Here is a 16,362-nt window from a genome sequence, read left to right as displayed (position 1 = left end):
AGCCTCCCACCTATCTCCTGCATTAGCTGCATGTAGAAACTAAACAGTCAAACTGTAGGATTTGAAAAGCCTGACAGATCTACGCTTCATAACAAATGCTCAAAAAGTGAAAAAAAAATGCAGTAAAAATCCTCCAAACTTCACAGCACCAGAAACAGAAAAGTAAAATGTCTATAAAAAAAATTAATTAAAAAAAATACAGTTTTTCTTGAGAAACTAGAAGAAAAAAAAATGTCCAAAAAAAAAGTTAGAAAGTTCAGAAGCAACAGATTTGGTTAAAAAGTAAATAAACTGGCTTTCTCTTAACAAGGAGGTGACCGTTTCTAAAGGGAGTGAGCAGGATGACATCAGGGTCAAAAGCAGGGGCGGCGATGGGCCCGGCTACTTGGGCTGAAGCCCCGGATGTTTTATGAAAAGCCCCGGATCTAAATCGCGGAAGTAACATGCAGTACCAAAGTCCAACAGAGAGGGAGCAGCTGGCAGTAGTTTGTATACAGCCTGCCTGAGCCTCCACCACTGAAGAAGAAGCCCTTCAGCAGCCGGCTTCTTCTGCACTCTCTGCCTGAAACGCATGAGTGAAGATGGACATAAGGACGTTTTTCAGACAAAAATTACAACGACAGAACCCCAGCTTTGATGAGACTGGTGTTGACTCAGGTTTGTGAGTCTTATTTGAAAATATTTGTTGTGCTGCTGGTTTGCCTAAAGTTAGCTTACTATCAGGTAAAGTTGTTGGAGAAAGAAAGGGAATATTTACTATCATCTCACACTAAACACTAACAGGAACAATTATATGCCCTGAAAATGCTTAATATGTTGCTTCAGATTAAAAATTATGTGATACAAGACAAATATATATGATCTGGACTAGTGCGCGCACGCGCGTGTGTGTGTTAAGCCCCGGATCTTCTTCAGTCCTAAATCCACCCCTGGTCAAAAGTATAACTGCCCCACATGTTGAGTCAGCAAGTTGTGACAGAAGAACAAACTGCTGAGTCAGTTACTTTGGAAAGTGACTCATCATTTGTTGCATCCAGCAGGAGAGCGATGGTGACAGATTCATTGTTGACGGCGGTTTTACTTTCTATGTCGTTTTAGTCGTCTGAAGTTTCTCCCATCAGCCCCAGACCCGGGCTCCGGGTTGAGACCTTAGTGCAACAGGAGGTTCACCTTCAGCCTGCTGGTGAAACAAACTGTCACCAATTCCTCTTCGTCAGTGTTTTGCTGCTTTTGATGAAACAAAAATCAAACCAGACTTCAGATTTACCTAGACTTTAAACAGCCGGCTGAATGTTTCTGATGGTCGGTGAGCTGTCAAAAGACCGTTCAGGTGTACTTGTGGCTTTCCAGACACCAAGTCAAAGGTTCTTGTTTTTCTAGGATTTTGTGGATCTGTTCTGATGTTTAAAGCAACATTTTCTCTCAGTGTGGAGCAGCAGGTGTCATGTCGACGTGAGTTCCCCGTCGAGATCTGTTACTTTTCCACCCAGCTGCGAATTTAAACCGTCCACTCACAAAATAATGCGTGTCCTAACCCTTACACTAACCATAACCCTAAAATATACATAAACATTGTGTTACAGAGTAATTTAATAAATTATAATCATGCTAAACATACATTTGTGGTGGCAGGGTGGTTATGGTTTTCGTGAGTGGAAAAGAAACCGATCTCGATGGGGGAACTCAAACCGACCGGCTCAGACTTGAGTCTGATCCAGATTTAAGCAGCAGAAGTTCCATCCTCTCGTGTCCACTAAGGAGGCTGTAGCCATGACAACAGGTCCCTGAAGTACCAACAATCAGGATGTCAGAGGTCAAACGTTCACTGATTCAACTCCCCAGCCATATCCCACCATCAGCAGTAGGGTGAGAAGAGAATGGATCCAGGAGCTGGCTCTGATTGGTCCAGGAGCTGGAAGTGAGGAGGGACAAAGACGACAGTGGAGATATATGGGAGTGAGGGGCAGAGACCTTTGAAGGTCTCAAAGTTAAAAAGGGGGGCACATATAGAGCAAAACCTTTAAACAGATTCACAATCCAACAAGTTTGATAATTCAGATGATGAGAGACCCTTGTGTTCTAACAACATAATGTAAACTAGGAAACGTGTCATTTAGTGTTAGTAATCGAAGGTAATGTTAGTTCATAAATATTTGTTTCATTTTTAAAGCTGACATCTAGAGATGTTACAACGGGTACAACGCAGACCTGTGGCATACATGAGGTGAGTGGGGTTAGAGTTCTGCATCCAGAATCTTTCCCCTCTATCAGGATTAATGGACCTAACTAGGCCCAATGGATGTTGTCAAAGGCTGAAGGAATGTATCCTTCTGTTTATACATATTTATCATTAAGGATGTATCTATTCTCATAAATGAAACGTAGCAGTTACGTTTCATTTATGAGGTGGCTGTGCAGCGCACCAGGCTGAAGACCAAAGGTGACAGATCATTTGCTGCTGTGGCCCCCCATGGAACTTTTTTTTTTGTGTGTGTGGTAGAAGTATCGGTATCGGTAATCCGTATCGACGAGTACTCTGTTCCAAGTATTGGTATTGGCGCATCCCTACCAAATATCTACAGTTCCTAACAGAAATGAACATTCCAGATATCTGGAAACACTTTGATATATGGGACTATGTATTTTAACGTCATTGAGTGGCCAGTTTAACATAAAATAGGTTCACTATTTGGAATTATATTTGATATGCCAATAAACTGATTCTTTCTCGTCAATATTGCATTCTTAATGGTGTAAATTAAATTCTTGCTAGTGGACAAGCCTGTGATAATACCTCTTTTACAAGGATCATAATAATTGTACCGGGAAGAAATGCAGTAAAGGTTTAGGAGTCAGTTCAAGCAATCCACGATGGGAATCTCCAGTTCCGCTACAAACCAAAGCAGCCGGAAAGCTGATACAAGGTGAGGCAGAGCTACGGTTTTTGTCGTTTACACTAAAGTCAGACCCTATTCAGACCGTTCGCTGTAATCCCTAGGGATGGTTGTGGGTTAAAATCCCAGACCAGTAATCTCTGAAATACTCAGACCAGCCTGGTAGCAACAACCAGGTCCTGCTGTCTTCTCCATTCTGATGTTTGAACTTGGAGCAAGTCATATGCTGGTGAAGGCTCTCAGTCATCCAGGTCATGGTAATCCAAAGGGTTCAGATGAAGGCAACTGGACTTCTTTGGTTTCTTGAAGACATTTCGCTTCTCATCCGAGGAGCTTTGTCAATTCTAACTGGAATATGAGTCAAGCTTATGAACTGTAGCTGTCAATTATCCAACAAGCCCTAACTACTCTGGGTACCCCGCCTCTCCATCCACTGATGAGTGTTGTGTTGATTAGACGCAGGAAGGAGTGACCCCTGTCCACACGTAGCCGGGGATCTGCCAAAACGTAGATATTTTTCTACGTTTTGGCCTGTCATCCACACGAAAACGGATCTTTTTAAAAACTCCGGCCAAAGTGAAGATCTGCGTTTTCTCCGTTTTGGGTGTCTGCGTGTGGACAGACAAAACCGGAGTTTTAAGGTCCGCAACGTCACTTTCCGCGACAAAAAAATGCTGACATCACGTGTGCGACCTGTGTTTACACTAGCCGACAGCATGGATGCCCTCAGAGCTGCGCTCGCTTTATCAATTGTCAATTGCTTGTTTGTTTTTGCAAGTGGAATTACTGCTCCTTGCGGAAGACCACAGACGAACGACGAGGTTAAGAACGGGGGAAGTACTGCCGCCTACAGGTCTGGCATGTCCGTAACAACGCATTTATCCGGGTACGTGTGAACAGTTTTTTTTTTAAACGAGGTGGTGTGGATGCAAGTTTTTGGAGGGGCGGATATTCGTTTTTTTAAAAAACCGGCTACGTGTGGACTACTGCTTAGGAACGAGATTCCCATTTTCCAGTTAGAATTGACAAAGCTCCTCGGATAAGAGGCGAAACATCTTCAAGAAACCAAAGAAGTCCAGTTTCCTTCATTTGAACCCTTTGGATTGAGCAAGTCATCTTCACCATGGATGACTACGTATAGTTTCTGCCACACATGGACGTAATTTTCACTTTAGAAGTGGGGAGGGGGGGTATCTTTACAGTAGGCTCTAATGGGAAACAGGCTTCAACACAAACGGTTGTTTTCTGCTTGGTCCTAGAGCTCAACCAGTGTCAATTTAATATAAAGTAATATTGTTTTTGGATGGTAAAAAGTGCAGGGGTCAAAACTTGACTTTGGAAAAAGTGTGTGGGTGGGGGGGACATGTCCCCCCCGTCTCCCCCTGCCCCAAAATTACGTCCATGCTGGCGTATGACTGGCTGATTAGAAGTTTGTTGAAACTAATTGGAGCACTCAAACTCCAAGTCTTATCCTTTTAAAACTTGCCGTTTTAAATTTAAAAGTTACATTTTTATGGCAACCGATACGGTTTTTACCCAAGAATGAATGAAAACCACAATGAAGAACGTCAGTGTAGGATGGAGAAGTCTACATCAACACTCAGGGACAGCGTTTAAAATTCATTTGGCTTTATTGCTCGGGCTGTGTATCCAGCAGATGCTTCCATGCTTTTACAGAGACACCTTGTGGCTGCAGCTTTACCCACAATTCACTTCAGCCATCCCAAGAAGGACCCAACCAGCCGTGTTTACGGCACACGCTGGTCAGCGTCTCGTCTGGCCTTCAGCCTCTTACAGACTGCTGAAAACAGCGTGTATGATAGAGTTCTGCATATATATGGAGACTAATCATTTCAAAACACAAAAGGTGGTGCAAAATAATGCCGAGTCATTCATTTAACCTTGGACATAAAGATGAATCAATCATGTGGGGTTGGGGTGTCAAAATCTAAATAATAAAAAAGGTCGGAGCTGGACAAGTCAGGATTACATGTTTACAGTCATTGTTTTACTACAGCAGTGCAGTTTTTACTTAAGCCCACTTCATGACAGAGACACACCAGTGAAGACTGTTCATCAGCCAGCCCCGTCATCTTACAATGGTTATGGAAAGCAAAAAGAAAAAAGGTTCTCAGAGAGTTCTGCCCTGATGTGACTGCAGAAGAGTACAACCCAGAGACCAAACCTCCTCCTTATACAGTAGCTCAGTTCTGCTCCGGTACAGTACAGACACGTTAGACAGAACAATCCAGAACCGTCCTCTCTTCACAACGTTCCACACGAGCCTACTCACCCACAAAAGTGTCTGAATGGTTGTATCTGTCTGCCCCCTCTCCTGGCAAAATAAATAGAAAAACATAGAAAGACAGATGGGAGACAGAGAGAAACCAGGTGTCTGAAGGTGAGGGGAGTCCTTCCTCCGCTTTCTTAGGATGATGTTAGCGTTGTTCCCGTGGGAGCAGGCTGTTCCGTGGCTTCTGTGGAGGCTGCAGCGTCGACGGCCAGGTTAGTCGCAGGCGTGACCGAGGCTGGAGGGATGGATGCCGAGATGGGGACAAGAGGGGCCGCGGCCTGGGAGAGCAAAGGAGGCAGCTGGGAGGGAAGCATGGTGGGCAGAGGAGGCAACGGGGCGAGACCTGGTAGGTTCAGAGGCGGCAGTGGAGCCAGGGATGGCACTGGTGAACACAAACACACTTTTTTTTAAAAAAAAAACAGAGCACAAGGAGAACAAATGGTTCTAAAGAAGCCTGCAGGTTGTCTCCAACAGGTGTTGAACAGGAGCCAGCCGACCAGTCTGACTGTTTACTCACCTGTTGTTCCAGCTGGTAGCGGCGGTAAGGAGCTGGTTCCTCCCAGTGAAATGGCACTGAGATCTGGAAGTGGCAGGTTCAGGTTGGGGAGGTTGGGAAGTGGGGGTAATCCACCTGGGAGGGGCATCAGACCTACAACACAGACACCACGCTCATTCACCGACTCATCTGGAATCTGACACTAAAAACACACTTCTGTCCACTTTGAACTGTGAGTTTTAACGGGATCAGTTTCACGTTCCACTGATATCGTCACAGAATCATAATAACTGCTGCTGGACTCGACCATGGCGCCGATATTCAAGTCGTAATAAAGCAGGACTCTTTTCAGCAAATAAAGGGCTGTTTTAGCTATTCTGAGGTTTGTTTCCGTGTAAAAACTATAAATAACTCCTCTCTTGGATTTCATTTCATGGTTCGGTTCCCTTTCAGTATGGTGACGGAACAGAGTCAATAGAGTTTTCTCCTGCGTAAACGTACAGCTTTACATGATATTCAAAATAAAAGTCTACTTGCAGTAAGTTCTCCAGCAAAATGTTCTCAGACAACAAAGATGTATATGCGTCGCTACTGTTGCTAGGCAACAGTACGTACATCACGGTACGGACGGAAATGTATCTGAAGGCTGGGCCGTCTGATTCTGTGTCAGGTCTTCCTGGTCTACAAAGGACCTGATGTCTGGCACAGACACGGGCCTACGTTGAGCAGGTCGGCCGGGTCACGGCCACAGGTGTTACTGATTAAAGTGTGACACAGTTACACGCAAGTGTAACATACGTACCACCTAATCTCTACCCATCAATGCAGTGAATCATTTCTGTTGAGTTGTGGTAAGCTGATAGGCTAACGGCTAGTCAGTGTGAAGCCCAACCCAAAGGGTGTTGCTGCTGTCCTAAAATGGCGTCATCTCCTGAATACCACAGCAGAATGCAACAGCTGCAACTCTGCACGACCAAGCGTCTCTGGAGGAGTGCGAGCATCTGTAGAGAACCAGCTGTGTGTGACAGCTTTGATACACGGAGCAAGAGGCTCGCTCGTGTTTGTTTGTTACCAACTTACTCACCTGGTAGCGTTGTGGTTGGGTTGAAGTTAGTAGCGGCAGGATGCAGTGGAGTCATGGAGGCGAAGGAGGGACCGGTGGAGGAGGGGAGGAGAGGGACTGTGGGTAAGCCTTGAGGAGAGGGAGGGAGACAGTTAAAGGACTGCATATTCCACATCTCCATTCGGGTTGAGTGACTGGATACATTCATCCACTGGCAATTGGCTGAGCCCGTCAACGTGCGCTGTTCATGCTGATGAGTAGGGTTGTCACGGTAACCGGTGTAGCGGTAAACCCCGGTAAAAAAGTAGACAATAACCGTCGTATTTTAAAATATATATTATCTCGGTGGATTACCGTGGCTGCGGTGTAGGCGCGGTGACCCTTACCAGCCACCGTATCATCTGCTGAAGTTGCCGGCGGCACATGCGCACTTTGTTGTTTACAACCAAAACTTTCTTGAAGCTAAAGCTGAAATAATGTCCAAAGGAGGAGACGGCAGCGCTCAGGACATTTATTATCCCTCAAAGAAGACAAAGTGGGAAGTACGGGCATTTTTTTGGATATTTGAAGAATGCCGAGGGACAGTTGATAGAAGACGGCTATCCTGTTTGCAGCACGTGCAGAAAAAGTGTCTGTGAAAGGCAGCAACGCTTCAAATCTCATGACACATCTGCGTGACCATCACCCGCAACTCTACAGTCAACGCAAGGCAAGCTAACGTTAGCCTTTTAGCTAAAATGCGTGATCCGAGGATTTGGGTTGAGGGAGAATGCAATGGGTCGATATATATAAAGCAGCCGTAGCAATATTGGTATTTTAAAGACTAAAGGGGAAAAATGTAAACAAATAATCATTACAAAATAACACATTTCAGGCAAAATTTTGACACAAACTGAGGACAATATTTTCCAGATATACAGGGTTTATGTAGTCGTCTGAAAATGTAGCACGTTTAAAAAAATACCGCGGTAATACCGAAAACCGTGATAATTTTGGTCACAATAACCGTGAGGTTACATTTTCACACCGTGACAACCCTAGTCCTGAGAAATGATGTTTGTGCCGTTTCCGTGGGAACGGGAACCATTCTGGTCAATTCAGTCACTCTTTACTATTTTCTGCTGAGGCTGGACGATGTAGAAAAAAAAACACATCTATAAAATAAAATTCATAATGATCGATAAACAGAACTATAAAAATAAAAAACTCATGAACATACATCCCACTGTCATTTATTGGACCAACAAATATTGGTTGGAAAAATTTGACGCGTCGCCCAAGCTTAATATCAGTCTAGCAGCTACTGAAACCAGATACCTGTCTGCAGCTCACTGGGCATGGTGGGCGGGGCTGAGCTGATCGACAGACTGGAAAGTGAGTCTTCAAGGCTGGAGGAGACCACAGGTGTAGAAGGAGGAGGAGTCACGGCTGAAAGCTGGACCTGGAGACAGAAAAAGTCTCGTTAACTTTGCATTCCTGGGATAATTAAAGTTAGGGAGACTGTGAACACTTGTGTAAGTTTTAATGATGCACTTGTGTCTAAGCAGCCTTTCAGAGCTCTTGTTGTGGCTTCCATGTGAACTGAGCAGTTCACTATAGTGTGCGTCCTAACCTCGGTGAACCCGTCCTTGAGTGGGCCGACAGGCTCACTCGAGGAGTTTGGTGGGAAGCTGATTTTCTTTCCCTCCTCAAAAGGCCGGGTGGGAATCCTGTGGAGGTATCCGTAACCAATCCCACATCCAAGGCTGGGGAAAGGAAGAGACAAAATGTCAACCTAACCAGAGATCTTTACAGGAAAGTGTCAGGAGCATTTATGTTCTGTGAGTGGATTTAGGTGTCCTACCTGCCCTCCCCTCCCCAGGCACTGTTGGGTGTAATGACCACCTCTCTGCAGTTGTCGGTGTCTGTGTTGTACACGTAAAGCTTCAGACCCTTTCCCTCGTGGCTCTCTATCAAAGAGAACAGGTCCTCCGACTAAAGACAGTCAGAGAGACAAGGACATTAGACAAAACTGTTGCTTTAAAAAAAAGAAAAGAACTAAAGCTTGACAGCAAAACCAACCTCATTCATAACAGTGTCGGCTCCAATGATGTAGTCCGTGTGCGGCCGCAGGCCAGCGAGGGCTGCTGGGGAGTTGGGTTCTACTTCCTGTTCCAAACATAAAACTCATGTTGTTTCATGTGAACAGAGACAACAGAACAGAGGGGCTCCGGTGGATGCCTACCAGCACATGCCAAACATTTTCATTGGCTCCTTCGAAGCTGCAAAAACGAATCGAGACACCGAGCAGACCCTGCCCCCCCCACAGGTTGCTTGGAGTCACAGTGGTCTCCCGCAGCTCCAGCGTCTTCGAGGAGTAGACCAGCATCTTAACAGGTTTCTCCACACTAGCTTTGAGCAGGTCCTTCAAGGTGTCGTTGTCCTTGTTCTGGAGGGAAACAGACACGTCATTTATGTTTTCATCACTGATCTAGCACAGGACCTCGTGATGCAGGTGCTTCTCACCAGTCTGGTGTTGTTGATGGAGACGATAAAGTCAAAGAACGGTTCCAGTCCTGCTCGGTGTCCAGGTGAGTTCTCCTGGACCTGGACCACAGATGGGAGACAAACTGAGTTCCAGGACTAGCATACCCATCACATCATGAGCTATGAAACATTACGGAGCAGCAGTGCACCACACCTCTGCACTAGCATCCTACACTTATCATGGATCTAAACGTGACCACGCGGAGTAGTGACCGAAAGTCCAGCTGAGGAACTGCGTTCATGAAGCTGAACTCAGCAGGCAGCTGTGATTGATTCAGTAGGCTACTCCAGGCAGCACTGCTGATGCTCGGCTTCAGGCAGCAGGAACACCCGGCTAACCAACCCGCACAAATACACAAACCCGTCAAACGATGTGCAACAGAAACTTAAGTAAACAACGCCGCATTTTGTAAGCCGACGTTGAGTTTATCAGCCGGAGGCCGTGGGAAACAGCCTCGACTTCTAGTCAACACACTGATCCGGAATAGAACCACCTCTTACCGGAAGCTAAGCTAACAGCTCACGGGAGCCTAGAGACGTTACAAACTCACCCGGAGGACGTGGTACCCCTCGGAGCCTCCTCCAGGTATCTCCAGGCTCTGAGCGCCTCCCATAGTGTAGCTGTTCTGGGAGGTTTTAAGGTCTTCCAACAGATTAATCCCAGCAGAAGTGAGTTACCTTCACTCTTCTACACTCACTGGGTACACGTAGCCGAATGACTCGCTCTGGAGTGCGCATGCGCTGTTACGTGGCAGGAAGTAACGCCTGTTTGAATATTCCTAAAACAGAAAACACTGCGAACTAACACACAAAGAATCTGCTTTCACATCTTCTCACACCACACCTCCAATTTCTCACGCTGGAAAAAGCGAATCTCTCTGAGTTAGACGTCGCTGCTGTACACACTGCCCCAGCTACAGTGCTACAGAGTTTTAATTGACTTTACAAAAATGAGGGGGAGTATTTCCGCCCTCCAGCGGTCACAAGCTGGAACTACAGGGTAAACCATTCAATACTAGTGTATGTAAAAGTAGTTCTACCATATCGCCACTAGATGACGCTAATTCCACATCTCCCATTATCTTCTAGGGGAGATGGAACTGTACAATCGTTCGTATAAAAGAAAATATTTTAGCCTCCTTATCTAAATGAAGCTGACAAATAAATTCTTAATCTTTGTTTTTGTCCAATTGGTGGCATTAATGCTAAGGACAAGGAGGAAAATGAGGAGGGGGAACTACTTTTTTAAAGTTACAATAGTTACTTGGTAAAAAAAAAGTCTTGTCAATTTTTTTCTAAATTAAAAGCAACGGCAATTGTGGTGTCACTCCAAAGTTTTTTTACTCTATATATTCAACTGGAAACACAATAAAATTACGTATTTCTTTTTATTTATGTGTCTATTTTTAGGGTTATTTTTTTAAATAGGAAAAGAGAACACAATAATACAAAAATCACAAAAGTAAAACCAAATTGTTTAATTATGCACAGAGAATTCTCTGTGCTGAATTAAACAGAGGAAGAGTCTGGCAGGCCAGGCTAACAAATTCCCCCCTTGGTTAACACTGTGCCTCCTTGTATTGTATTTATGTAAGTGTTCAACACAATGATTGTGTGGACTCACAGTGCTAAACTGAGCTCCCTACAGGATGAGGAATGGGCAGAGCAGTGGGAATGTGCTGCTGCACAGCTGGAGTGCATATCTAGTCAGCGCTCACCAGTACTAACCCTTAGCACGTGACATCACGCAGCTCATGGGACCACCCCTTCACCATGATGGGTGGCAGAAAGACTGGAAACTAATCAAAACAGCCAAGTTTATAACCTTTTATTGGTTTGATTTAGGTGACTTCACAGTAAAATGGTAATAGATAAATATTTTATATTTTTCATGCAGAAAATCAACAACAAGGTTAGGAAATGCTGTTATAAGTATGGCGAGCTCTCTTCCCATCCAGCACATTGGGCTGGTTGAAGACTTGGTCTGTTTCTTGATGTGTTTTTGTTTTTAGTTGTGCTAAAAGTTGCTGCTGTCGATGGGATCGTTGAGATAACTCTGACCCTTCTGGACTTTAGTCATCAGACGACATACTAGAATATACTCATATGTTCATTAAGCCTGGTTCATGCTTCTCCGTCAGCTCCGCAAGGGACAGACACGCACGGATTGATGGAAGCGTTTTGCTCTCATACTTCTCCGTCTCCTGGAGAGTGTTGCAAAGCAATTCCCCGGCAGGACAACAGAGGGCGTAGCGCTGTTCTGTGGTATCCTGTCATGTATCGGTCCAAGATAATGTCTTTATATTGTGTTTTTTTGTATAAGACTTTTTAACACAGACAAATTTGTCTCTCATCCTCCTCCACCTCTTCATGCGCTCCCCACCTCTAAACCCACGTTTCCTGTCATTTCCGTCCACAAATAAAACGCCTGCTGCGCATCTTTTCACTCCTCCAGTCACGGGGAATTAAACGTTCATGTTTTTAGAGTTTTTTCGCGAGGTATTCTTCAAGCTTCTCCTTGTCTGCCGCTAGTTTTCCACGGCTCTCTTTATGTTTTTGAGGGTGCAATGGCGGCGCTGTAAACAACAGCGGCGTCCTGACCAATCACAAGCTTGCGTAATCCGTCTCGTTCAACGGATGTTTAAAAAAGTGGGCTCGACTCCGTACGTACTTGCGTGCCTGCCGGAGCCCTACGCAAGGACGGATTATGACGTTGCGTGTCTCCGCACTGACGCAGACGGAGAAGCATGAATCAGCCTTTACTCGTCGTCGTCGTCTTCCTTCTCTTATCGGGGTCCGGGTCGCGGGGGCAGCTTCCCAACTAGGGAGCTCCAGACTGTCCTCTGCCCGGCCACCTCCACCAGCTCCTCCGGCAGGACCCCAAGGCGTTCCCGGACCAGATTGGAGATGTAACCTCTCCAACGTGTCCTGGGTCGACCCGGGGGCCTCCTGCCGGCAGGACATGCCCGAAACACCTCCCCGGGGAGGCGTCCAGGAGGCATCCTGACCAGATGCCCAAACCACCTCAACTGGCTCCTTTCGATCTGGAGGAGCAGCGGTTCTACTCCGAGTCCCTCCCGAATGTCCGAGCTCCTCACCCTATCTCTAAGGCTGAGCCCGGCCACCCTACGGAGGAAACTCATTTCGGCCGCTCGTATCCGCGATCTCGTTCTTTCGGTCATTACCCAAAGCTCATGACCATAGGTGAGGATTGGGACGTAGATCGACCGGTAAATCGAGAGCCTGGCTTTCTGGCTCAGCTCCCTCTTCACCACGACAGATCGGCTCAGCGTCTGCATCACTGCAGACGCCGATCCAATCCGCCTGTCGATCTCCCGATCCCTCCTACCCTCACTTGTGAACAATACTCAAAAAAAACCATTAACCTTCCACCACCATGCTCAGCAGTGAATTGAAGCTGAGATGCTGTGAGGGGATTTCATCAAACATCTGTGGCATTATACATACTTTTGTTGCTCGAACAGGCTAAAATTATACAAAACAAACCTTTTGAAGAATAAAGATAGAAATTTTATCTGCATCCATTCATTTTTGGCTGCATATCCGGGGTCACGTCACGGGGGCTGTAGCCTAAGCAGAAAGGCCCAGACTTCCCTCTCCCCTTTCTCACTTTAGGTTATCCAGCCTTCCTTCTTATTTAGACGTTTGGGTAAATATTCTGGAGATTGATAGCACACGAGATGAACCTTCTGGAAGGTGCGTGTCTTGTTCCATCAACATCACACTGACATGGTGGTGGTAGTGTGATGGTCTGGGGCTGCTTTGCTGCTTCAGGAGCTGATGACTTGCTGTAATCGTTGGAACCCTACATTGTGCTCACCTCAAAAAAGAGGTTTTGAAGGAGAATGTCTGACCTTTGACCTGAAACAGGTTGTTCATGCTACTACATGCATGAAAAAAGCAGAAATCTGCAACGGTGTATTCTGAGTGTTCTGGACATGAAATCAAATCACTCATTATTGTTTATTTAATAGACTTTATTCAATATTCTTTTTTCACGATGTTATAATTTTATTAAAGTGCCTGCTGGACACACCGCTCCCAAGGAATGGTTTCCTTACAGTTGCCTCATCATAACTCAGACACAGGATTTTTGCATTTTGTGCCATTTACATATGGTCCCTAATCACCATAGATACTCTGTTTACACGTCTCTTATATAACAAACATCCATTTACAATGGAAGAAAGAAAGGTGAACATTGTGCAAAGACAACCAGGAACCTTTATACTAAATGACTCACCGGGCTCCTGTTCCACGGAGACTAGAACATGTATTACAGTTAAATATACTATTTTACAGTAGATGCATCAGGACAAACACAACAATACGCTCGTCTCCGTCTCCAGAGGAGGGAACATTCTCACATCCTTGTGCTTTTTGCTAAAATACAAGTCACCATACAAGCCAGAATCTCATCGTTTGCCTCGGAACATTCAGTCAAAAAGACTCAACCGTAGAAATAAATAAACCTTAGAAAGTGCATCACGTCTCAAGGTCAAAAAGTTACATTTACAAACACCAATCATCTATAAGAAGTTGCATGTAAAAGACGATGGATAGCTCTGATCCTGATCTCTTTCTTTGGCAGACAGTCACTATAAATAAACTTTACTCGGTATTACTATGTAGTACGCATAACCACACATGTACAATAATATACCTGAACCAGACAGTGGAAATGCAATAAATATGTTCTTATATCATCATTATTCTTGATTAATGTCTTATACTCACTTATGGGCATGGAGCAGACAACGAGCCAGCCGTTTCACAAGTGGAAGGTTTCACACACGTTACAAACTTCATCTATAAGGGAAAATATTGCAGACTGTTTCTAGAGGATCCTTGATCCTCTTCATGCTTGTGATGGGATACACGCACACACACGCACGCACACACACACACACGTGCGCACACACACACACACGCGCGCACACACACACACACGCGCGCACGCACACACACGCACGCACACTAGTGTTGTCAAAAAAATCGATACCTAGATATAAATCGATGCTAAAAGTGGTATCTAAATGAGATATTCCATCCCTGTGGTATCGATATTATGGACTATTATACACAGCCTTCTTCAAGTACACCGACACGCACGACAGCCAGATGCCGTAAAGCAGCCTCCGCCTCCCAGACAAACAGAAGAAGAAGACGCCGCATGGCTACATTGCAATTTCCCACGCGAGTTGTCTCCGATCCAAGTTTTGTCTGCCAAATAAATAAACAAAAACAAAACAGCGAATTTGGGAGGCGCTTCACAGCCCTACTTAATTAGCATACCAAGTCCGACACGTAGTTGCTTATTCACGCTTATGTGCTTAAAGGAAACTCCTGTTTATTGCAACCCGGACTTAATGTCTAGCATGCAGTACGTTTGTTTACTCACGCTGACAACTTTGGTGCTACTTGGATTCCCCGGGGTATTTAGATCCATCGGCGAATCGCCGTCAGTGTATATCCATATAACGGGTGCGGACGGGCACCCATGGTGCAGCCTCGAAATAAGACATTATCTGCACCAAAACATCTTCATGTCGAAAGGATTTGTTAGGAATCATTAACGTGATTTCCCTGTTCGTTTGGAGCGAGTCTGTGATTTCTAGGCGTGAACAGACTAGCCGCGGCTAATCTAACCGGCGCTTTTAATGACGTCACTGCCGTGCGCCAGTCTGTTTTTATTAAGATTACCGGTAGATGTACCTTTGTCAAATTCGTTTTCTCCCTTTATTGACCAACAGAGTTGTTCAAAAGTACAGAACAAAACATATGGTATTACATCTTATGACAAAAATGCTTCTTAAACAGAGTTTAAGCAGCAAAACATCACTCTGCACATAGCGTATATATAGTGAGACAATTCATGATTTAAAGTGTTAACTTTCACCAGTTTTTGTACGCACGTTTTAAAAAATGCTGATACTTGAAAGGTTTAAGCACTTTATACACTTAATTCTTAACATTTAATTTTTGCAATATAAATTGAGGAATGTTATTTTTTGAATAAACTTGTTCAATAAATTGGTGTTTTTAAATAGTATCGAAACCGAGTATCGAGTTTTTTTTTCAAGTATCGAATCGAGTTTGAAATTTTAGTATCGTGACAACCCTAACGCACACACACACACACACACATGCACACACACGCACGGACACACACTCACACACACACACACACACACGCACGCACGCACGCACACACACACACTGTAAGCTCGTCATGAGAAGCTAATGTTTGACACAGCAAACAACTTTGTGATATTTTACTGTTCTGTGCTTTTTCTCCCATTCTGTTGTCAAACAGGCACACGCTCACTCTGTCTCATACATTAAAATTCCAGGTAACATATATTTACACATTGAAAGACCACACACACGCACTCACACACGTCTGATTCTGTTGAAATAATGAGCGAGTCTCTAGCAGAAACATTTAAAGTGCTCCAGGCGAAGACTTGATGAAACCTCGTTCTTCCGTCTGCAGCACTCTGAATGTTTCACGGTTTGTCTTTGAAAGACGAGACCACGCCTAATGCATGTCGGCTCACAGGTCTACAGATCGTGGCCTAGCCTCTCGATCTCATCGATGAGGAAGTCGATGTCGGACTGGGTGACAGCGGGGTTGGACACGACCATACGGAAAAAGTTGACCTTGTTGCCCTGGGGCTGGTATCCCACCATGGTGGTACCCGACTCCATCATCATGGCCTTGATCTTTGGAGCCACCTGCAGGATGAACACAAAAATCAATGTCCTGCGGTCCTTGAGAGGAGCCTCCAGTAAAAAATAAAACAACAGAGGGTGTGTTTACATTGTATTTATGTATTTCAGAAACTTTTTAACACAAATGGAAAAAGGCGTTGTGGGTCTCTGCACCAGCATAAACGGAGAAGTATAAACTAGCCTTGTCTGGTGTTGTGTAGCTGTGGTCCTAAAAGAGACTTTAATTTAAAATTCCCTTCAGGTATTTTGGCAGCAAACACACAAAGTGAATGAAAACACAACTCGGTGCTGGTTGGATTTGAAACTAGAAGGCTTTTTACCCGGTGGAGCTTCT

General features: G+C 44.9%; 2 protein-coding genes across 3 annotated transcripts in view; both read right to left on the bottom strand.

Moving 5' to 3' along the window:
* Window positions 1-4,506: 4,506 nt before the first annotated feature.
* LOC107384302 (Golgi reassembly-stacking protein 2) lies at window positions 4,507-10,145 on the bottom strand. Its single transcript, XM_015957487.3, has 10 exons — window positions 9,824-10,145; window positions 9,252-9,332; window positions 8,971-9,174; window positions 8,808-8,894; window positions 8,590-8,720; window positions 8,359-8,491; window positions 8,064-8,187; window positions 6,768-6,875; window positions 5,705-5,836; window positions 4,507-5,569 (listed from the first exon to the last, which is right to left on the bottom strand). The coding sequence occupies exons 1-10, from the start codon at window positions 9,884-9,886 to the stop codon at window positions 5,322-5,324; spliced, it is 1,311 nt and encodes a 436-aa protein (XP_015812973.3). The 5' UTR covers window positions 9,887-10,145; the 3' UTR covers window positions 4,507-5,321.
* Window positions 10,146-15,700: 5,555 nt separating this feature from the next.
* LOC107384443 (glutamate decarboxylase 1) overlaps window positions 15,701-16,362 on the bottom strand; it is a 19,471-nt gene continuing 18,809 nt past the window's right edge. For both annotated transcript variants that reach the window (XM_054750736.2, XM_054750757.2), the window contains 2 exons: window positions 16,349-16,362; window positions 15,701-16,031 (listed from right to left, as the gene is read on the bottom strand). The exon at window positions 16,349-16,362 is cut by the window's right edge and continues 76 nt beyond it. In XM_054750736.2, the coding sequence (XP_054606711.1) occupies window positions 15,858-16,031; window positions 16,349-16,362 (188 nt within the window). In that variant the 3' untranslated portion in view covers window positions 15,701-15,857. The remainder of the gene's footprint in view (window positions 16,032-16,348) is intronic.

This window comes from Nothobranchius furzeri, chromosome 11 (assembly GCF_043380555.1).
Source record: "Nothobranchius furzeri strain GRZ-AD chromosome 11, NfurGRZ-RIMD1, whole genome shotgun sequence".
In the NCBI taxonomy this organism is placed as follows: Eukaryota; Metazoa; Chordata; class Actinopteri; order Cyprinodontiformes; family Nothobranchiidae; genus Nothobranchius; species Nothobranchius furzeri.
The sequence above is the reverse complement of the archived record's forward strand: the minus strand, read 5'-3'. Positions and strand labels throughout refer to the sequence as shown.